The sequence below is a fragment of the Scyliorhinus canicula genome, chromosome 20, assembly GCF_902713615.1.
Source record: "Scyliorhinus canicula chromosome 20, sScyCan1.1, whole genome shotgun sequence".
In the NCBI taxonomy this organism is placed as follows: Eukaryota; Metazoa; Chordata; class Chondrichthyes; order Carcharhiniformes; family Scyliorhinidae; genus Scyliorhinus; species Scyliorhinus canicula.
The window spans coordinates 37490983-37514189 of record NC_052165.1 but is presented as its reverse complement, the minus strand read 5'-3'; the positions used below and the strand labels follow the sequence as shown (position 1 = coordinate 37514189).

Genomic DNA, 23207 nt, shown 5'->3' with positions numbered 1-23207 from the left:
CGGGGTAGGGCGGGGGAAGAGTGGCCGAAAAAACGCAGAGGCTGGGCAGGGGAGAAGCGAGACAGCAACTCCCTATGGGGGGGGGGGGGGGGGGGGGGGGGCACACTAGCAACAAAGCTAGCACCGGGGACATGCAAAAAAGCAGGGCCGCAGTGCACCCCCAACAGATGGGACGGCGCCAGGCAGAGGGCGGGTGGGACCACTCAACAGAGCCAGGAGGGCAAATGGGGACAGGAGCAGGGGAAAGAGGGACAAAGGAGGGATATACAGGAGAGGGGGAGGAAAGGGAGGGACTGGGGGGTGCACGGGGGGGGGGGGGGGGGGGTAGGGGGGGGGAACACAGGGACGGAGGGACAAACAAGGCTAGAAAAGGAACAGCAATAGGGCTATAGAGTGCCGTAACCAAAGGCTCGGAACAAGGAATCACTGCAAGCATCCGCCCAGTACGGCCTCTGGGTGAAGGGAAACCCCAAAGTGGAGGGGGCTACCCGCGTGACGGCCACATAGCGGGTGACCATGGCGGGGGCCCCCTGGACGGAGGGAAGTCCCAGATAAGAATAGCCAGGTAGCCAGGAACCAGGGGAAAGCAGCCAAAACATGAGAGGGGGAGATAGGACGGGAGGCGGGGGGACGACAACTCATTCTAAGAGGAAGAAAAGGCGAACCACAGAGGGGGGTGGGGGTTGGTGAGGAGGAAAGGAAAGGTGAACCGCAGAGGGGGGGAGGAGGGAAGAGACACGGAATAATAGAGGAGAACCAGGGAGGTGGGGGGGGGGGGGGCAGGGAAACGTTAACCAACCTGACATCCACAGGAACAGAGGAAAAGGAGAACACAGGCGGAGGACGGGAGGGCCGGATGAAGCGGCAGCGTGCACGAGAAGACAACGGCGGCAAAATCCGACTGGGAGAAGCGAGGGGCAACACCGGCACCAGACCCACTCGAGGATTGCCCTCCGGAAGTGCCTCTCCGGCACGAACGGATGCCTACTGACATATATACAGATATATCATATCCTGTGTACATAATGGCAAAATATACTCTGCAATAGTCCAATAAAAAACATTTTTTAATAAAAGAAGCCAGTGATGCATCGTTAAGTGAACCAATTAATGTTGAATTGCATTGCCGGCCCTGCTGGGCTGAGCGCCGTGAAATCACGGCAATTCCCGTTCACTACCACACTTCGAAACGTTTCCGGAGAAATGCGCCTAGTGATTTATTTACAATAATGTTATATACACTTCCCGGTAAATCCCTACCGGATCTTCATCTAGTCAGTGCTTTACTGACCAACCTTTTATACAAAGGTAAATGGAGTTCTCTCACCCTTCAGTTCGTACTCCGCAAGAACCATGGGGAAGATAATCGTTTCCCTCCCCCCATAAGTCTAGGGCATTCCTCCCCCATGAAGCCTGAAGACCCCCTCAACGACCGATGGGAAGGAGAAGGAAAAGCATGCGGAGGACGTTGGACACTCTTCGGTTCCGGTAAATCGTTGTGTAATTGATGTGCCGGATAGATCGGTGTGTACCTCGCAGGGGAACATCGTCTGCGGCAGGAACGCCGTGTTGGACAATCGGCAGGAGGCGCTGAACTGTTGAATCGCCATCCGAGACCTCAAGGGCGGGATTCTTCGTTGGCTGAAGCCGAAATCGCAAAATGCCATTGGGTGAAGAATCAGTTTCAATGCCAAAATCGCGGCGGGAGCCCATTTGACGCCAAATCGCAATTTTCTGTCATCTCGACAGCGGCGTGAATGCATTCCTGAACGCACGTACAGTAAACGGCGTTTGCATGTCATTAGCAGGCTCGACCCGGTATTCTGCAGAGCCACCACGATGTTCTGCCACCCAGTGAGCTGATCTCCCGGCGCCGTGGTTCACTTGTGCCTTTACAAAAATCATGAAACTGGTGGCGTGGCTGCTGAGGGGGTACGGAAAGTGTCCAACATCACCATGGCTTTCTAACAGTTGTGCCTCTGGCCAGGGGGAGTTGGTGGGGGGGGTTAGTCAGTAGGTGGGCTGTGGGGTTGGAGTGGACAGGCATAGTCAGTAGGTGGGCTGTGGGGTTGGAGTGGACAGGCATGGAGCACCATTGCCATAGCTGACAGTGCAGCCATGCAGCTGCGCATGCTGCTGATGTCCACTGTGAAATTAGGGCCATGGGTAATGGGGGTGTCCCCCCAGGCCACACCCCAAGGTGCCCGCTGGCCTCAGCCGACCCATCAGCTGCAGGGGTGTGCAACCAGTGCCATCTTGTTGGCTGGGATGATTGTGTGTGTGGGGAGTGTAATGTGTATGTGCTGCTGCAGTTTGTCAGCCTCCCGAGTGTCAATCATGGACCCGGCAAATCCCGCGCCGTTACTCATTGGAATCGATTGTGTTCCACGTGGAGCCGGTGCTAGCCCTTCCACAGTCGCTGAATCGATCCAGGTTCGCCGCCAGTTTTGCTGTTACGAAAATCCACGAATCCTGTGAATCCTGTCAACAATATTCCCAATTTTCCTTTGCCGTCCCATGCCTCGAGAAGGATGACCAGCTACAACTAGCTGCAGGGGAAACAGGCAGGTGGAGCGGGAGAATGGGACGGTCTGGAGGGCCGTCCAGCTGGCCCTACGGTCCAGAAATCTCCCGGCCTCCCGCTGGCAGGAGGTCCTCCCCGACGCACTTCACTCCATTCGGTCGCTCCTGTCCACCGCGACTAATGAAACCCCCCATGAACGTATCTTTGCCTTCGCTAGGAAGTCCACCTCTGGGGTTTTGCTCCCAACATGGCTGGCAGCTCCAGGACCCGTTCTGCTCCGTAGACACGTTCGACTCCACAAGGCGGACCCTTTGGTTGAGAGGGTACAGCTACTCCACACCAACCCGCAGTACGCTTATTTAGGGTGGCTCGACGGCCGCCAAGACACAGTCTCCCTCAGAGACCTGGCACCAGCTGGTTCCACACACACCTCCCTCCCTTCCCCCGGCGCCACCCTCCCGTCCCCCGGCGCACCCCACCACAGCCTCCGCTCCGGGACAATCCGTCCTCCCCTTGCTCCCACCCGGGGATGAAGAGGATTTCGACACGCCCCCGGAGTCACCGAAGACTAAGCCGCCGCCTGAGTCGCCACCAGCACTGCGGCGCTCTCGACGACAGATCAAGGCACCGGACCGCCTGAATTTGTAATATTATCTGTAATTTTAAACACAACTTTCTGTGTATAGTTCTCCACCACCTCTTCTGGACTCATTTTTTAACAGGGGGTGAAGGTGGTAGTCACCACTGATGTATATTGTATATATATATATGTGTTTTACGGTAAGGCTCCTGTACTCCTGTGCTGGCTCCACCTAGTAGGTAGAGTATCAATATGTGTGCTCCCCGTACAGCAGCCATTTCGTCAGCTGCTGTAGGAGGCCACACATCTCAGTGTAATAAAGCCTAGATTACATTCTACGCTCGCCTTCTCATAGATCATAGCTCATAGATCATAGAATTTACAGTGCAGAAGGAGGCCATTCGGCCCATCGAGTCAGCACCGGCTCTTGGAAAGAGCACCCTACCCAAGGTCAACACCTCCACCCTATCCCCATAACCCAGTAACCCCACCCAACACTAAGGGCAATTTTGGACACTAAGTGCAATTTATCATGGCCAATCCACCTAACCTGCACAGCTTTGGACTGTGGGGGGAAACCGGAGCACCCGGAGGAAACCCACGCACACACGGGGAGGATGTGCAGACTCCGCACAGACAGTGACCCAAGCCGGAATCGAATCTGGGACCCTGGAGCTGTGAAGCGATTGTGCTATCCACAATGCTACCGTGCTGCCCTCATAATTGATAGTGCACCAGACGCCGCGTTCTGTTCTCTCGCGGGACAAAGAAACCTGCCGTGCCTTTTGAAAGGTCAGGGAAGTTTCGCCCAAATACATTTTTTTGAGTTTGCACATTATTTATTCCACGGACCAAACGATCGCAGAGCATATCCGATAAAGCAGTTCCACAGTCACAAAACCCAGCTATCTTCTGCAGCCGTGATATGAACTCGGTGACGGACTCACCGGGGGACCATTCCGCCATATTAAATCAATACCTTTGAACGATCACTGCCGGGGTCGGGTTAATGTTTCTGTGTCACAAGTGGCATGAGTCGGTTGAATGAGTGTGTATCTGGTGCCGATGGGTATGTAAGACTCCTGGTCAATCCGAATGTGTGCTTCCCGCAGGCCATCAACAGTATGGCCGTCCGGCGCTCATTCTCTGTGATGTTGTTGACCCGGAAGTAAAGCATTGTTCCTGCAATTTTCGATTCCGGGGGAAAGAAAGCCTCCCCCCAGCACAACTGGGATTCTCTTTAAATATATAGATCATGTGACAACATCAGGGTGTGGGGGATTGGGGTTGGTGACCTGAGTGTGGGCTGTTTTTCACTACAGATCTGGTGGGACAGGCCAGGGTCAGATGAGGCCTAGACAAGTTTTTATTCATTTTATTTTCTCTTTCCTTGAGGACTGGGACAAAATGTTCTTTGGGGCCCCACATTGGAACCCTTGGCCCTGTCTTTCCCTGGGCTACTCAACCACCCCCACACACCTCCACACTACCCCCCACACCCCTCAACATCGGAATCACCTTAGTACATTCAATGACCCACCTTGACTATTGATGATCGCTCCATGTGGGATCCCCAGCAGAGGCCTCCTGCTGCCCATGTCAACTCTCTTTCCAGCCCACCAGAAAAGCAATGATTTCTGCTGGGTCCCAGCCTACAGTCAGGGTTGGAATACGGATCTGAGAGCTGGGAGTTATCGGATGATCTGAGTGGCCATCTGGGAGGGGAGACAGGAAAGTGGAGTTAAGGCCACATCTGATGAGCCGTGATTTTATTGATTGGCAGACCGGGCTGGAGGGGCCGATTCGCCTAGTCCTGCTCCTATTTCTTATGTTCACAGAAACGCAGAAATGTTACAGTGCTGGAGGCGGCCATTTGGCCCATCCTGTCTGCACCCACTCCCTAGATGAGCAACTCACCTCATGCCATTTCCCGCCTTTGCCCCATTAACTCTACACTTTCTTGCTTTTCAGATAACAGTCTAATTCCATTTTGAATGCTTCAACTAAAACTGCTTCCACCGCACTCTCAGGCAGAGCATTCCTAACTAACCCCTCGCTATGTAAAAGTATCTTTCCTCGCGTTGCCATTGCTTCTTTTGTCAATTATCTTAAATCTATGCCCTTTGGTTCTTGGTCCGTCCCGCAGAGGGGGGGGGGGGGCAGTTTCCCCCTCAATACCCTGCCCAGTATCCTCATACCCTTATCAATTCTTATGTTCTTGAAGAGTGGGAGAATGGGACTGACTGGATGCACTAGAGACAGCTAGCATGGACACGAGGGCCAAATGGCCTCCTTCTATGCCATAATGATTTTATGCCAGGTGAGCATGTCCTCATCCTGACTATTCAACCACGGCAGGCAATGAACCCGCTCCCAATTTCAATTAACCTAGAATATGTCTATGGAAGATTCTTATAAAATATATCTGAAGAGTGATGCGGACTTGAAATATAAATTCTGTTTCCCGCTTCACAGATGCTGTCAGACCTGTGGTGTTTTTCCAGCATTTTCTGTTGTTATTTCAGATTTCCAGCAGTATTTAGCTTTTTAAAAAATATGTCTACCAGTGAGATGGCATCAAAGTTGAAGCTGACAGTTACTTACTAACCCCCAGGCATGTTGACTATGTCAGGACCTGTAGCAAATGAGAATTTGCTGCAAGATCTCCATTGCAATAGACTGCGACATTGCAACACTGTCACCTTGTGACCTTGCCTGACCCTAGGCTCCAGGAACCCTCGTGAAGACCAGCAGAAAAATGAGAGCAAATAAGTGCTTTGGTATTTTGAAGGGCGTTTGGAAAAGAGGCCTTTTATGCAGGACTTGTCCTTTGGCACCTTAGTGTAAAATCTCTGTGTTCTCAGGCTCTGTATTGTGAGGTCCGTTTACTCCAAGAGATTTCTGTCAGCGAAACTTTGTTACTGGGGCAAATACTACTTAGAAGGAAAAATAAATGGTGCATTCTTTAAAATTCACCCTGCCTCAGTTCATTTCTTTGAACTTGTCCACATTTGTAATAATGACTGCAGTTAACATGAGAAGGCAGGGAAGGCATTTCTGTGTCAGAGAGTCAGCTCTATCAATAATCAGGTAACGATACACAAGTTGGATATGGAGAGTTCCACCAGCAGAAAGTGTCACAATGGCACCGCCTGGTTGCTATTAAGTTCCCAACTTGCAGAATGCAATTGTTTTATAGAAGTCTCCTTCTTGTTCCTGCATGACCTGTGACCTTTTTCGGCAGACCTGCAAAGAAATGCTTCCCCTTTTAGTGTTTGTCTGTGAAAATCTGGGAGTTCTGTCACATCAACGTCCTCGTTGGGATTGTTAGTAACTGTGGCCATATATACCAGTGCAGCACCAAGCCCATCCCCGATACATCAGCATCTCACATCGACAGTGATCCAGAGTTTCAGATGGAGTCAAGGACGTAGGCAACGTGAAAGTCAAAATAAAATGAAGAACTATAAAGGTAGTGTCAGCTGGGATAGATTTCAGTCGTTATTGTGCATGTTTTCCTAAATTGAACAGGCATATGTTACTTTGTAAAATTGCACTTAAAGCATGTATCATGCTCGACACTGCGTAGTTCACAGATGAAGATCCTGGAACTGAGAAGGGGAAAGGTTGAAAAGCCGAGACTCTTTTTCTCTAGAAAAAAGACCGAGGGGGTGACCTTAAAGAGGGGGTTTAATAGGGTTGACGTGGTGAAGATGCTTTCACCCATTGAAGAGTACAAAATTAGGGGTACTAAATATAAGACGGTCACTAATAAACCTACTAAAGAATTCAGGAAAAACTTATTTACCCACGGAATGGTTCGAATTTGGAGCTTGACGTGTATAACATGGATGTTCACCAGGGAAGCGAGATAAGTACATGAGGGGAAAAGTGATATCCTGATAGCATGAGAAGAAATAAAGTGAGAGAGTCCTTGAGTGGAGCATATACGACCAGTTGGGTCGATGGCCTGTTTCCAGGCTGTACATTCTCTGCAAGTCAAATTAAATTGCTGCAGATTCTGTTATTCTTTCTAACTCTGTGCATGTTTCATTATACATTCTAATATAGGCCAAATGAAGAGTTTTGCAGCGACGTTGATGTGGGCTTCACTGCTGCTACAATCTTCAGCCACCGATTCACAAAACAGTGAGTAGCATCAAGAACTGCCCAGTGTGGTGTAACACAGAACTTTCCTTCTGTGTCAAGCATCAACACATCGCTGGGTCCAGATAAGGGTGACGATTGAGGTGGGAAATCGCATAAATTCACATTGTTGGCTGGATTCATTCGCTCCTGGGACATTTTCCCAGAGGTGGGTTTCAGGGTGGTCTGGTGGGGGGGGAGGGGGGGGGGAAGAGTGGGTGGGGGAGCAGAGGAAAGGCTACCTGCCCACAAGCAGCGGGTAGCCGACTGATCACGTTAAAGGCCGATCAAATTATCGGAGGCTGACTGGGATAATCAATTGGTCAATTTGGGGGGAATCACAGTCAGGCGACTGTTGCGCACACAGTGCGGGGTCGTATCCCCCATCCGGCCATGTCAGCTGGATTCTGAAGGCCAGGGGGGAAATCCTGCCCCAGAGTCACCCAGTATTTATGACTGCAATCTGCTCCTGGCAATTTGGTGATGCCTTGCTAAATGATCCATTTTAGTGGATGGAGCAGCGCACGTTGCACAGGAAATTAAGAATTAAATCCGAAAAGAAATTGAACTCTCAGGTCATTTGGGAACACAGGAAGCTATTCAGCCCATCGAGCCTGTTCCATCGCATTCAATTAAGCCATGATTGATCTGTGGCTCAACTCAATCTATCTGCTTTAGCTTCATGTTGTTTACTACCCAGGTTCAATAAAACTGTTATCCCAGCCTTCAAGGCTCCTATTGCCCCAACGTATTTTTGTGGGACAGAATTCCAGATTTCTGCCAACCTTTGTGTGAAAAATTGCTTCCTGATATCCCTCTCAAACAGCCTCATCAGTCTTAATGCTCCATAGTTTGAATATTGCTGTAGAGACAAAGAGAGAGTGTGACGTTGCTTCCAACTTGCACTCACCAGGTTGGCAAGAGTGCCAACTTTCAAAGAAACACAACAATTTATACCACAGGAGAAAAGGGTGATGATTGGTTGGCAAGTCAGCTCTGATTGGCAGAGGGGGAAAGCAATGGGAACTATAGTTCCCCATCTCCCAGGGCCATTCAAAAAAGGTGAAAGGCTTGAACAATTCCTTTTGTTTGCAGTTGACGGGTCCCTGCCTATAAATGTTTGTCATTTCTAGAAATTGTAATTGTGCCACGCGTTATGAGCTCAACTGATTATCTGAAATTGATTGTTGGTGTCACACACTCAGAATTGTTCAGCAAGTGCTGCCCAGTCGTGAAATCACATCAACAGTGGGTGTTTGATTTTGGGTTTTGTGAGCATACTTTTTGCTTGCGTACTCTGTACTCTGCCTAATACAGAGGGCGGCACGGTGGCACAGTTGTTAGCACTGCTGCTTCACAGCGCCAGAGACCCGGGTTTGATTCCTACCTCAGGTGACTGTCTCTGGGGAGTATGCACAATCTTCCCATATCCGCGTGGGTTTCCTCTGGGTGCTCAGGTTTCCTCTCACACTCCAAAGATGTGCAGGTTAAGTGCATTGGCCTTGGGAAATTGTCCGTAGGTGGGGTTATGGGGATAGGTGGGGCTTTTGGGCCTAGGTCGGGTGCTCTTTCAGAGATCCGGTGCAGATTAAATGGGCTGAACAGCATCATTCTGCAATGTAGGGATTCTATTCTATCTGTAGCATGGTAGGCGCAGGCCTGGAGGAAAGGGCCTGTTCCTGTGCTGTACTTTTTTGTTCTTTGTTTTGAAGGAACATGCTGTATGGTTTGATCAGCCAATCAATCAAATAATTTTTCATATCTACCCTCTTAAATCATTTTAACATTTTGAACGCCATAATCGCACAGCCCTGAACCTTCCATCGTGACAGGAATAAATGCCAAGTTGATGTTTCCTGCCCCTCATAATTTAACTGCCTAAACCGCCCCTGGGATCAAATGAATTAAGAATTACATTGCTTGTTAGATAAAAATAACCTGTCAGTTATCTTTTCCAGTACATCTATCTAAGATGCGCAGGTTAGGTGAATTGATCATCCTAAAATTGCCCCTTAGTGTCCAAAGATGTGTAGGTTATGTGGCGTTACGGGGATAGGGAGGGTGAGTGGGCCTAGGTAGGATGCTCTTTTAGAGAGTTAGTGCAGATTCGATGGGCCGAATGGCCCTCTTCTGCACTGTATGGAGTCTATGGAATGTATAATGCCTACCTGGACATGGTCCTCACTACTCTGTACAGTTGGCCCTACAGGTCACCTTACTGAGCAATGTGTCTGCCAACCTCCAACTCCTTGCCCTCACCAGCTCCCTACTCAGCTTCGTTCTTCCAGTGTGACTGATTTCTGGTTCATTGGCATCCTCTTCACCTCCGTCTCACAAGGACATAGTTAGTAAGTCCCTGCACGTGTGAGGGGGAGGGGTGGGGGAAGCAGTCTGGCAGAAAGGACACAATGCCCTGTGGAAGCCCATGCCGTGACTCAGTGGGCAGAGGTCTCTTGTCTCTAAGTCAGATGAGATGAACGTAAAGGGGTCCGTGGCCACTGTTTCAAAGAAGAGCAGGTGAGTTCTCCCTGGCGTCCTGGCCAATATTTATCCCTCAACCAACATCGCTGACAACAGATTACTTTGTCATCAACACGCTGCTGTTTGTGGAAGCATGCTGTGCACAAATTAGTTGCCGCATTTCAACAGGGAGTGTTTTTCAAAAGGTGTTCTTTATTGGCTGTCAAACATTTTGGCCCTGAGTCCTGAAAGACTGGATAAACAATGTCTTCCATTTACATCTTCTTACAGTTTCATGTTCTTAGGCTTTGGATTTTCATGAGCCTGCCATGCCAGATTCATTGTGTGTAATCTATGGATAAGATTGCTTATTGCTGTTTGCTCCTAAAGCCACCTCATGTTCCTGTATTAGGAATGCCCAAGGATCGGGAATCTGATTTTATGTTTCTGCCATTTCTTTGCTGAAAGGTCAATGACCGTACCTCCTGTTGAATTTAATGACCAAATCCAAAATGGCTGCAGATTGTGGGTAATCCTGTAAAACCCAGTTCCATTTGTGGAAACAAAGACAAATCGGCCAATCACAGCCCACCTGGACTGTTGGTTGTTTCGCACTTGCAGACTAGCCAGATAACTGATGCAAGCAACAACTGTTTTGGTAATAACCGTTGCTTAAATATAACGACGAGGAAGATGTTGATTGTCTGTAATTTTCAACCTTCAGAAAAAAAAGTAGCCATTATCTGCACCAGTCAAACTGACCTCTGTGCTCTCCGTGTAATTAGCTCTCCGGAGAAAGTAAAGTTGTCCACCGAAACACTTATTTTCAGCTCCAAATTACGGGGTGTTGCAGGAATGTGCAATCAGAGTTGATTCACTGTTTTTCAGAGTTCTGACACACTTTCTGACCTTCATGAACTTGTCCTTGCTGTACGCAATGATGTTTCCCGGCTCTCTTGGATCACGTCTTTAGCGCGTTCCTCATGTTTATCACTCAGAAGTACAGTGGTGCTTGACCAATTCAATAAATGCTAAGCTATAAATGAAGAAAGCCATTGTAAGTTTATTTGTGTGTGGTAATGTGTCCTTCAGCCTTCTAAGCCCATCTTGCACTCTGCATAAATTTGAGTTTATCCAAAACTTATCACCCCTGTACTTGCTGACCAACCTGGGTTTGACAGTGCCTCAATTTTAACTCTTGTTTTCATCTTGATCCATGGTCTCATCTCTCATTCTCTGGAACATTCTCTAACCCTTTGAGATATCTGGGGCCTCCCAATCCTGGCCTTATGCACATCCCCGATTTTTAATTGTTCCAACATTGATGGCCCGTGCTTTCAGCTACCTGGGTTCCACAAGAGCGTTAACTCACTTCCTGACTCCCCGACCCCTGTCCACCATCTATAAGACACAAGTCAAGGGTGTGATGGAATACTCTCCACTTGCCTGGATGAGTGCAGCTCCAACAACACTCAAGAAGTTCAACGCCATCCAGGACAGGGCAGCCCATCACTACCTTTTCGAAGGCAATTAGGGATGGGCAATAGCCAGCCCAAATCCTATGAATGAATAAAATAAAATAAGACCATAAGACATAGAAGCAGAATTAGGCCACTTGTCCCATCGAGTCTACTCCGCCATTCAATCATGGCTGATATTTTCTCATCCCCATTCTCCTGCCTTCTCCCCATAACCCCTGATCCCCTTATTGATCAAGAACCTATCTATCTCTTTCTTAAAGACACTCAGTGATTTGGCCTCCACAGCCTTCTGTGGCAAAGAGTTCCACAGATTCACCACCCTCTGGCTGAAGAAATTCCTCCTCATCTCTGTTTTAAAGGAACGTGCCTTTAGTCTGAGATTGTGTCCTCTGGTTCTAGTTTTTCCTACAAGTGGAAACATCCTCTCCACGTCCACTCTTTCCAGGCCACGCAGTATCCTGTAAGTTTCAGTAAGATCCCCCCCCCCCCATCCTTCTAAACACCAAAGAGTAGAGGCCCAGAATCCTCAACCCTTCCTCATAGGACAAGTTCTTCATTCCAGGGATCGTTCTTATGAACCTCCTCTGGACTCTTCCTAAGGCCAGCACATCCTTCCTTAGATACGGGGCCCAAAACTGCTCACAATACTCCAAATGGGGTCTGTTGAGAGCCGTATACAGCCTCAGAAGTACATCCCTAGTCTTGTATTCTAGCCCTCTTGACATGAATGCTAACATTGTATTTGCCTTTTTAACTGCCGACTGAACCTGCACGTAAACCTTAAGAGAATCGTGATCAAGGACTCCCAAGTCCCTTTGTGCTTCTGATTTCCTAAGCATTTCCCCATTTAGAAAATAGTCTATGCCTAAATTCCTTCTTCCAAAGTGCATAACCTCATACTTTTCCACATTGTATTTCATTTGCCACTTCATTGCCCATTCTAGTTTGTCCAAATCCTTCTGCAGCCCCCTTGCTTCCTCAATACTACCTGTTCCCCTACAGATCTTTGTATCATCTGCAAACTTAGCAATAGTGCCTTCAGTTCCTTCTTCCAGATCATTAATGCATATTGGAAAAAGTTGTGGTCCCAGCACAGACTCTTTAGGCACACCACTAGTCACCGGCTGCCATCCTGAAAAAGACCGCTTTATCCCCACTCTCTGCCAGTCAGCCAATCCTCTATCCATGCCAGGATCTTACCCTCAACACCATGGGCTTTTAACTTATTTAACAGTCTCCTATGCGGCACCTTGTCAAAGGCCTTCTCGAAATCTAAATAAATCACGTCCACTGATTCTCCTTTGTCTAGCTTGCTTGTTACCTCCTCAAAGAACGTTAACAGATTGTCAGACACGATCTCACTTTGTCAAAGGCGTGCTGATTCAGTCCTATTTTACCATGCACTTCCAAGTACTCTGCGATCTCATCTTTAATAACAGACTCTAAAACCTTACAAATGACTGAAGTCAGGCTAACCGGTCTATAATTTCCCATCCTGTCCTATAAGTCCTGGAATTCCCTCCCAAAATCTCTCCGTCTCTTTCTCTTCTTTAAAATGCTCCTAAAACCCATTGATCATGCATTTGCTCATCTTCCCTATCACTTTGTTACGTGGCTCATCAGATTTTGTCTGATAATGCTCCTATAATGTGCCTTGGAATGCTGTGACTGTGTTAAAGGTGCTGCATAAATGCAAGGTGTTGTTATCATCCATTAAACTGCAAGAAGAAGCAAAATACTGTAGCTGCTGGAAACCTGGGTACGGGATTCTCCGACCCCCCCCCCCCCCCCCCCCCCCCCCCCCGGCCGGGTCGGAGAATCGCCGGGGGCTGGCGTGAATCTCGCCCCCACTGTCTCCCGAAGTCTCCGGCACCAGAGATTCGGCAGGAGCGGGAATCGCGCCGCGCCTGTTAGCGCCCCCCCCGGCGATTCTCCGGCCCGCGATGGACCGAAGTCCCGCCGCTGTCATGCCGGCGTGAATCAAACCACCTCCCTTACCGGCGGTACCAGGCGGCGTGGGCGGGCTCCGGTGTCCTGGGGGGGGGGGGGGGGGGGGGGGGCGCGGGGCGATCTGGCCCCGGGGGGTCGGGGCCCACCGATCGGCGGGCGGGCCTGTGCCGTGGGGGCACTCTTTTCCTTCCGTGTTCACCATAGTCTTCACCATGGCGGAGGCGGAAGTAACCCCCTCCCCAGCGCATGTGCGGGGATGATGTCAGCAGCCGCTGACACTCTGGCGCATGTGCGGACTTCCACGGGCTGGCGAAGTCCCTTCGGCCCCGGCTGGCATGTCGCCAAAGGCCATTCTCGCCGGCCGGCGGGGTGCCAACCACTCCGGCGTGGATCTAGCCCCTCAAGGTTAGGGCTTGGCCCCTAAAGGTGCGGAGAGTCCCGCACCTTTGGGGCGGCCCGACGCCGGAGTGGTTCACGCCGCTCCATCCCGCCAGGACCCCCCGCCCCGCCGGGTAGGGGAGAATCCCGGTCCTGAAGTGCAAACAGAAAAAGCGAGAAACACTCAGTGAGCCATCAGGTAACACAAGGGGAGAGAGAAACAGAGTTAATGGGGGATTGTTAACACTCCCCTCTCCCACTGCAACTGGGACAGGATAGTGGTGGAAGAAGATCTGTAACTGGACCCTTATTGAGACGTACAGGGCAAGATTCAGCGACCCCATGGCACCTGGCATCGGGTGCAACAGGTGAATCATGAGCGAGTCTCAAATCTGGGTCCGTGCCAATCGCGAGTCGCCCAAATTGCTCCACCTGGCGGAATCTCGATCTTGCCCTCCCAGTGCCAGAGGGTGCCGGGTTGGCACTACCAGGGGTTAGGTCCTGGGGGGTCTAATCATTTGGAGAGGGGTGAGGGGTGGGGGTGGTTCCCAGGGGAAGATTGTTACGGCCGGGGAAAATGGCGCCAGATCTGTGAGAAGCCTTTCCAGGAAATCCTCTCAGTGCAGCCTCGGCGGAGAGAATCTCCCCAAGGCCAAAAGAAATGGCAAAGTGCCGTTGGATAGCAGGATGTTTCTTGGCGCTGCAGTCACCGAGGAACAGCTCACTAAATGTGTCCGACAGCGGAATTTAGTCTGCTGAAACTCGGCCACAGGATTCTCAGGGGGCCTGACAGGGTCGATGCTGAGAGGCTGTTTCCTCTTGTGGGAGAATCTAGGATCAGACGGCATAATCTCAGAGTAAGGGGTCACCCATTTAAGACAGGAATGAGGATGAATTTCTTGTCTCAGAGGGCAGTGAATCTGTGGAATTCTTTACCGCAGAGGGCTGTAGAGGCTGGGCCATTACGTATGTTCATGGCTGAGATAGACAGATGTTTAATCAGTAAAGGAATCAAGGGTTATGGGGATAAGGCGGGAAAATAGAGTTGAGGATTGTATCAGATCAGCCATGATGTCATTGAATGGTAGATCAAACTCGATGGGCTGAATGGCCTAATTCTGCTCCTATGTCTTATGGTCTTATGCCTCAAACGCATTCACATGAGTGTAGTAGGGGGACAAAGTAACTTGCTCTTCAGCGTTGCTTAAATAAAAAATGCCTCAAAGTTTAACAGCTTTTAAGTTTGAATGGACCCCAGGGTTCAGGAAACCTAGCAGCAAAAAGGAGGCAAGAGGACTGGAGCCATGAGGTAAGTTCCTTTTCAGCACTGCTTGTGGGCTGAGAAATAGTATGAATGGATGTTTTTACTTCCAAGCCCTCTCCCAATCTACTCGCTGGAAGAAATTCCAGCTGTCTGTACATACCATTTTGTAAATTATAAAACCTGTGTTTCCTTCTCTTTCAACAGCTACGGAAAGCAGGCAGATAGAGGTGCAGATAGTGCGGACCATTCTCATGTCGGCACAGGCTCTGGAAAATGTGACCAGGCTTCAAGAAGCCAATGGCACCAACCTGCAAGTATCAGATATCACAACAGTTGCTGTTGCTACCAATGTTGCCGAGCATGTGGCTCCCGTGTTTGGCAATAAGACTGGCAATGGTCGTATTCCTGAAGCTCCAATGTTCAGCAGTCTTAATCAAATCCCTAATTTATCACACCTCAGCAATACCACGATAGCAACCTTCCTGCTCCATAACATAAGTGTCACCTTGAGGCCATTCTCTATGTTGACAATGAATGTCAGCACCGCTCAGGCCTCGATTAAATCCGAAACCAATCAGATTCAAAAGTTTGCTGTCAACAAAAGCCTAATACCAGCTCAACAGCCAATTACTGTGAACCACGATGTTCGCCTGGCCTCTAACTCTTCCCTATACTTTAGCAACCGGACGACAGGCAATAAGTCACCACAGGGAAAGATTTCAACACCCAAGTTAGCGAGGAAGAAAGCAGGCGCCTCAATCCTCAAACTATTGAGGAACGGTACCATCACCGCGCATCAGGGGCTAGTGCGAGGGAAGAATATCACTAACGTTATCGCCAAACCTCCAAAACAACACAAAGTCACCAAACCAACAAAGAAACACCAGAAATCTCAGAAGCCAAGGTCCTCCAAACTGAGCATCAAGAAGCCCGAAGCTCGTGTGAAACCGAAAAAGCGGCAGAAGGTCAAAACCAAGAAAAACACCAAAACAGGAGAAAGCAAAGTGAAGCAGACACCTTTTCCCTACTTTGAAGACAATTATTGCCCTCCTCAGTGTGCTTGCTATGGAAGGTATGGTTTATATTGTATGTTAATATGGTCAGTGATAACAAAATCCAAACTTAACTCATGAAATTGTCTCACATGATGAAAGAACCGGGGAGGGGTGGGGGAGGGGGCGGGGGCTGCAGTCCCTGTAGTGTACGTACACCCACAGTGCTGTTAGAGAGAGAGTTCACAGATTCTGACCCAGTGGCAGTGAAGAGGGATTTTGGGTTGGGAATACCAGATGGACACGGAGTATCCCAGACTACCTGGGGGAATGAGCACCCACCTTTCCTGCCTGAGGCCCAAGCATTTAACCTGCTGGGTTTTCCCCATCCCCAGCCTTGACCTATTCCCATTGGCCTCAGACTTGGGTCTGGTCAGCAGGTGACCATTAAGTTGCCATTATTTGGCCAGTTAGGGGCTGAATTGGAGCGAGGGCAGATGGGCAAACTGTCCTCAGCCTGGCATGGCCCCCATAATATTGCAGACAGGTTGGGGTGGGCATGACGGCTGTGGGAGGACACCTGGGGAGTTTTACAAGCCCCCCCCACCCCACAGCTCCATGCTCAAATCTGCTGGTGAGGTAGCGTAAAATGCGGCCCACTATTTCTCGGGATTGAGCTGCATGAATTTCAGTTTATACAGACGATGTGTTAAAATAGCATCCGATTGCATCTCTCCACTTATAATATGTAAAATTCATGAAAATAAGTTAAAATAGTAATTGCTAATTGATCTTCTGTGGTGATGCTGGTAATATGTTGGTAAACCTGGTCATCCATTTGCTTCTTCATGTTGCAGTTTTGTCCTCTGTGTCTCCTCTTCTGTTCTAACATTTTATTTCTCCTCTGCTTTCTTCCCCAGTACTCTTTCCCTCTCCTTCCCTCAACCCTACATCATTCCTCTTAGCCGTTCCTTCAGCTCCAATTCAGCCCTGTCCTGACCTTCACCGTTTCTCATTTCAAATAACCACTCAACCCATTTCCTGTCCTCCCCAGCAACCCCTTGGTCCACATCCACTTAATTTGCCCTTGATTGCCCCATCTACTGCACCCCACACTAAATCATTCCTCCCCCTTAAAGGTGGGGGGCAAGAAGCCAGTAAACTGCTCATCCTCAACCTGGTTCTCTCCTCTAATTTACTTCCTAGCTTTTAAAACAGCCTCAGGAGCTCTTCTAGCAAGGCCAAATCAGACGGAAATAAGTGGGGAGCAGGCATGAAGAGGAGATGTTACAGTTGGATACAGATAAGCTCAGAGATTGGGATAAAATTTGGCAGATGGAGACTAATGTGGATAAGTGTGTGGTTATTCATTTTGGACAAAAAAATAGAAAGGAAAATTATTATTTAAATAGAAAACAGATTCAAAATGTATCTGGGCAGACGGATCAGGGTGCCTTTGTTCATGAATCACAGAAAGTCGGTATGCAGGTACAGCGTTTAATTAAAAAGACAAATGGAATGTTAGCGTTTATTGCAAAAGGACTAGAGTTTAAAAGTAGAGAAGTGTTGTTGCAATTGTATAGGATGTTGGTGAGATCACATCTGGAGTATTAGGTCCAGTTTTTGTCTCTTTATTTGAGGAAGGATGTGGAGGCAGTTCAGAGGAGGTTCACCAGACTGATTCGGGGATGAAAGGGTTGACATATGAGGAGAGATTAAACAGTTTGGGCTTATACTCACTGGAGTTTAGATGGATAAGAGGGGATCTGCTTGAGGTCTATAAAATACTATAAGGGATTGGTAAAGTAAATGTGGACCAAATGTTACCCTTGTGGGGTAATGAGAGTTCACAGATGTAGGTTGAGAGGTGGTAGATTTAGAACTGAGATGAGGGAGAACTACTTCTCATTGAGGATGGTGAATTTGTGGAACTCGCTGCCCCATAGTGTGGTGGAGTCTGAGTATTAAATGGTTTCAAGAAGGAGATAGATATATTTCTGATACAAAATGGGTTAAAGGGATATGGGGAAAGGATAGGGAGGATGGGTTTGAGGCCAGGAAGAGATCAGCGGAGCTGGCTCGAGGGGCTGAATTGCCTCCTTCTGCTCCTAATTCCTATGTTCCTATCTTAAACATTCCACCTGTGCATCACCCAATTCCCAGGGGGTCAAAGAGCCCACTAGGCTCCCAACATGACAGGTGGGACACACACAGATTTACAACCAGAGTGTTTTACTTTAATTCATTCATGCATTGAGTACATGACTGGCAAGGGTAACACTTGTTGCCCATCCGTACTTGCCCTTCAGGGGCAGTTTAGGGTCAATGGCATCCTTGTGGATCCAGGATCACATGTAGACCAGTCTAGTTAGAGATTTCCTTTCCTAAAGAGCACCAGCAAACCAATCACCAGCTTTCAATTCCAGATTCCTTTTTTTGAAAATTCAATTATAAATTCCATTATGAATTGCATCCCCAAGATTACGTGATCCAGTGACATTACCACAACACCACTGTCTCCCTGCTAGGTCAGCAGCCATTTTGGAAAAGGTAAATGAGGGTTCTGCATGTCTAGGACTGGTTGGAAATTTTCACAAGTCTCAGCTTTTTCAGCTCAATGGTTTTCAAACTGTTTTATTGTTAAAACCGCTGACAGACTGCAAAGGACAGGGTGGAGAATCCAGCCCAAGAACTTGGAGCAGGAATAGGCCGTTCGGCCCTTCGAACCTGCTCCACCATTCGATAACATCATAGCTTATCTGAATGCCACCTGAACTCTACATTCCTGCCTACCTCCGATAACCTTTTACCCCTTTCTTAATCAAGAATCTATCTAGAGCCACCTTAAAAATATTCAAAGACTCTTCTTCCAGTGCCTTTTGAGGAAGAGAGTTCCAGAGACTCGCAATCCTCTGGGAGGAAACATTTCTCCTCATTGCTCTGCTGAATGGGCGACCCCCTTATTTTTAAACAGTGGCCCCTCGTTTTAGATTTCCCCATGAGAGGAAACGTCCTCTCCACATCCACCCTGTCAAAACCCCTCAGGATCGTAAACGACTGAGTGAAAAGGGCAGGAATATACTAAAAACAGAAAGATTTCATGGGTGGTGGAGGAGAAGAGGATCAATGATTTCAAAAGCAAATTGGATGGGCACATGAAAGATATAAACCTTCAGGGATGTGGGGATCAAACGGGGTAGTGGGACTGGCTGGACCCAATGTGGTGAAAAGCTTCCTCCTTAAGCCATAAATGCTTCAATAACTTCAACACCCGGCTTCCTCCCCTGACAAAGCATGACTGAGACATAACCAGTAAACAAGACTGCAGAACTACAGCAGCCCTGGAAATCAGACACAAATGTCAGTCTGGTTGTTTTAGCTATAAAACATCCCAGCCATGATTCAGTTTGTCCACACGGTCGTCTCTGAATTCTGTGACCTGGCACAATTCTGTTTTCTTTTCCAGTGGACTGTGTGGTCTGTTACTTTCGCCCATGCTGAGATTTGGCAGCTGCACTGGAGACAGAGAGATAGCCTCCACTAGTCTCCGCATCTCACAGGAGTCTCCCTGTCAGCTGCAGGGAAACCTCTCAACAATAGGGCTTCTGTTTCTCGAGGGAAGCCAAGGCTGTTTGATTAATGTCAGGGTGGCTGACAGCTTTGGACCTCTGACTGAAACACAAGTGCTCGTGGCCAATCATACACGTTAACCATTTCACTGCTGAGGTGGTATAAAATTGTTTTGATACTATAAACTCGGGCTGTTATGTTTCTCGTAATTTTGAGTTGCTGCACCTCAGCTGAAAGAAAGATTTGGATTTATTAAGGGTCTCTCAGGACCTTCCACGGAGAGCAACTATTTGGATGGATTCAAGGAGTGTGGTAGTTGGGATGCCAGCCAGGAGAACAGTAAAGAATTAAGTCTGGAGAAAACAAGGTCATGGGTGAGGGTTTCAGCGGCAGATGGGTTGCGGTGGGGTGGAGACTGGCAGAGGTCCATGGCCTTGGTGATGCAGAGGACATGGAATCATTCACCATAGTGTGTATACAGCTTTACACCAGAGATTTCGAGCTCAGGAATGTCAGACCCCTGTGTCAAAAACAAAAAAATAATCAAAGAGCTTCAAGTGATTAATCCATAAATCCCTCATCATCCATAAACCTCACCTCAGTTAAAGCTCTGCATCCTGCATTCTTGGCTAATCCATCACTCTGCGGCATTGCCTTTCTCAAATTGTCATCCTTTCTGTGTAAACCCTCCAAGGTCCCAGAACTCTCTTTCTCTGTAACTCACTGCAGCACCACTATCTCTCTGAACCTTCTGCTCTGAACTCTTGAGCATTGTTCCCCCCTCCTCCACCTCCTCCACCCCGTCTTCCAAAACTGTGATCACTAATAGTTTGATAAAGCTACTGAATTTTCGCACAATTAAAGACCAGCAGTATGGTTCCTTGAAATTATTATTTTTTTGCCTCAGTCCAAAATGTTTGTTTTCAGGATTGTTCAGTGCTCAGATAAAGGCCTGAATAAGGTCCCGTATGGAATTCCATTCAACACCAGGAATCTCTTCTTAATGAACAACAAGATCGACTTAATTCCATTGGATTTATTGAATGAGTACATGTTGCTGGAATTTCTGGTCCTCAACAATAACATGCTGACAGATATTGGGGTAGAGGGCACGTTGGAAGGCATGCAGAAGCTGACTCGCTTGTACATGGACCAGAACAATCTCTCCAGTGTCCCTGCCAATCTACCCCACACTCTGGAAGAACTGATGCTGAACTCAAACAACATCAGTATGATATCGTCAAATGTCTTGGCAAATTGCAAGAATCTCAAAATCATCAGCCTTAATAACAATAAGATAAAGGATGAGTCCATCGCTCCAGGAGCATTCAAGCCAGTGCACAACTTGCAAATCATTAAAATGAACCACAACCTGTTGACTGCCGTCCCTGTAAATTTGAGTACAAGTCTTCGAGAGTTACACTTAGAAGGAAATCAGGTTCGGAAAATATCAGACAAGGTGTTTACCAATTCCTCTGCGCTGATATATCTTAGTCTCCACGACAACCAACTCAACAACAAAGGCATCAGGGAAAAGGCCTTCCAGCACATGAGCAAGCTTGAATATTTGGATCTCAGCAAAAATTCCCTCACCGCCATCCCCAAATTACTCCCTCGCTCCTTGAAGAAGCTAATTCTACAAACCAACGGCATCACCTTGATTGGAAAAGATGCCTTTCCGAACATGTTGAACCTGGAGGAAATTTACTTATCGCACAACCAAGTTTCACTGGTGGCCTTTGGTGCTTTCAGGGGCTTGGCGGGGCTGCGGTGTTTGGACCTCAGTCACAATCGACTACTTTATGTCCCCCGTCAGCTACCTTCAACATTGCAATACCTCTACCTCCATAACAATCAGATTGCTGACATTCCTAGAGATTCTCTCTGTGGTCACCAGTGGGGGAAGAGTCGCCTCATACTTGTACGCCTTGAGAAGAACAACTTTGACCTGAGGCAAATGGATGCCCGTGCGTTGAGATGTCTTCGGGGTTATCAGGTGATTCACTTTGAGTGAGCTTCACAGAGGAAATGAGTCCTGTTTTCAGTCCAGAGGATAGATTTCACAATGGTCGCATGCTCAAATTCTAGCTCCCAATTTATTCAGGGTTTATTTTACACTCAGGGCAAAACAGACTGAAAATCTTTTGTGCAAACTCTACCTTCTTTCCTGTGATATATCAGAATGGAACTCTTTTTCTTTGGATACAATGAAGAGTATTAGTTTAAAAAGTAACAAGGCTGTGCTCTAATTGGCCAGGTAAAGTTGTATTGTAATAGAATTGGAACATGTAACAGGGGCTTTCTGTATCTTTAATGTGTTTCCCTTTGTATTTTGTAGATGTAGATTGACGTATATGAATAAAGAGACTCTTTTCCATGTTTGAACACATTCGACTCAGCCCCTTTCACCAACGCACCTGAGCGAACACATACAATCTGCAGAAGGCTACAGCACTAATTAGGAGCCGTCAGCTGAAAAGCAACTTTTGCACATCAGAATAAGCAGATGTTCATTAGTGCGGCACTTAATAAGTGGATCTCATTAATGCACTTTGTTTATTAACAACTGAATTTATCTATCTAACAATCAACCTACCTACCTACTCATTTAGACATTTAAAACTACTTGATTGCATCACCCCTTATACTTGAGGGAACACAATACTGATCTGCAAAACCTATTCTCATAATTTAACTCTTTCACGCTCTGGTATCATTCTGGTGAATGTGCGCCACAGCTATCCCAAGGCTAATATATCCTTCCTCAGGTACAGTGCCCAGAACTGATCACAATGGCCCAGATACAGTCTCACCAAAGCTCTTTACAGCTGTAATGTAATTTCCATCCATTTGTATTCCAGCCCCCCCTACTTCCAGTATTTTCTAGTGATTTCTGAGCATGAACCCCAAAGTTTCTCACCTTTAGTAATTTCCCACAATTTCGAAAATACTCTGATCAATGGGAAAAGAGGCATGCTGTCGGAACTTTTCATTGTGTGCTCATCAGACCAAATGCAAGAACACCAAATTTCAAAAGGAACAACAATTCATACTGCATGAGAAAAGAGCATTGATTGGTGTGCAATTGGATTCTGATTGCTCAAGGCGTTGTCATGGGGAATGCACCAAGTATCAGTTGACCCCAGTACTTTTATTCCCTTGAAAAAGATGCAATATCTGGATATATATTTTCTTATTGAAGAGGACAGAGTCCTGAAAATAAATACATGTCGCCTCTTGCGAACTGAACTACATTGCAAACCTGACAGATAGGGCGGGATTTACCGGCTGTTCACGCCGGGGGGGATATTCCGGTCCCACGATGGTGTACGGGTTTCCCAGCAACGAGGGGCACAGTCAACATGAAATCCCGTTGACAATGGCGGGACCAGTAAATCCCACTGGCGGGCCGCCTCCGACACCGAAAAACATTGACGGATTGGTTGGTAGATCCCGCCCATAATCTTAAATTAGTTACTAATATAATTCTTAAAATACTTGGGATTGGTCAGTCAGTTCTGTCCAATCATAAATCACATCTAATTATTCTGCAAACATTGTTTTCAATTAAACTAGGGGAGGGGGGGGGGGGGCGCAAATGTTCCCTCGTGCATTCTCAATGGCAATCCTCAACCAGAGTTGACTTGCTTTTTTTGAATTTAAGCAAAAGCTTGGGGGCAACTGTTCCTTGCTGCATTCTCCATGGCAATGCCTTGACAAATCAGAGTCCAGTTGCTAATCAATCAGTACCATTTTCTCATCCAGTGTGAAATGTTTTTCCCTTTGAAATTTGGTATTCTTGTGTCTGTCCTGATGAGTGGAAGGAGAAAAGTTTTGATAATATGTCACTTTTTTCAGCAAT

At 47.8% G+C, this 23207-nt stretch overlaps 1 protein-coding gene across 2 annotated transcripts in view; it reads left to right on the top strand.

The window, feature by feature from the left end:
- The window catches only part of LOC119955304 (podocan), a 35514-nt gene extending 13804 nt beyond the window's left edge, over positions 1-21710 (top strand). Inside the window, exons 1-4 of one of the 2 annotated variants that reach the window (XM_038781384.1) lie at positions 6492-6576; positions 7176-7253; positions 14988-15855; positions 20273-21710. In XM_038781384.1, the coding sequence (XP_038637312.1) occupies positions 6561-6576; positions 7176-7253; positions 14988-15855; positions 20273-21359 (2049 nt within the window). In that variant the 5' untranslated portion in view covers positions 6492-6560 and the 3' untranslated portion in view covers positions 21360-21710. Of the gene's footprint in view, positions 1-6491; positions 6577-7175; positions 7254-14987; positions 15856-20272 lie in introns of those variants that run through there. The other variant, XM_038781385.1, reaches the window with a different exon arrangement.
- The last annotated feature ends 1497 nt before the right edge of the window (positions 21711-23207 follow it).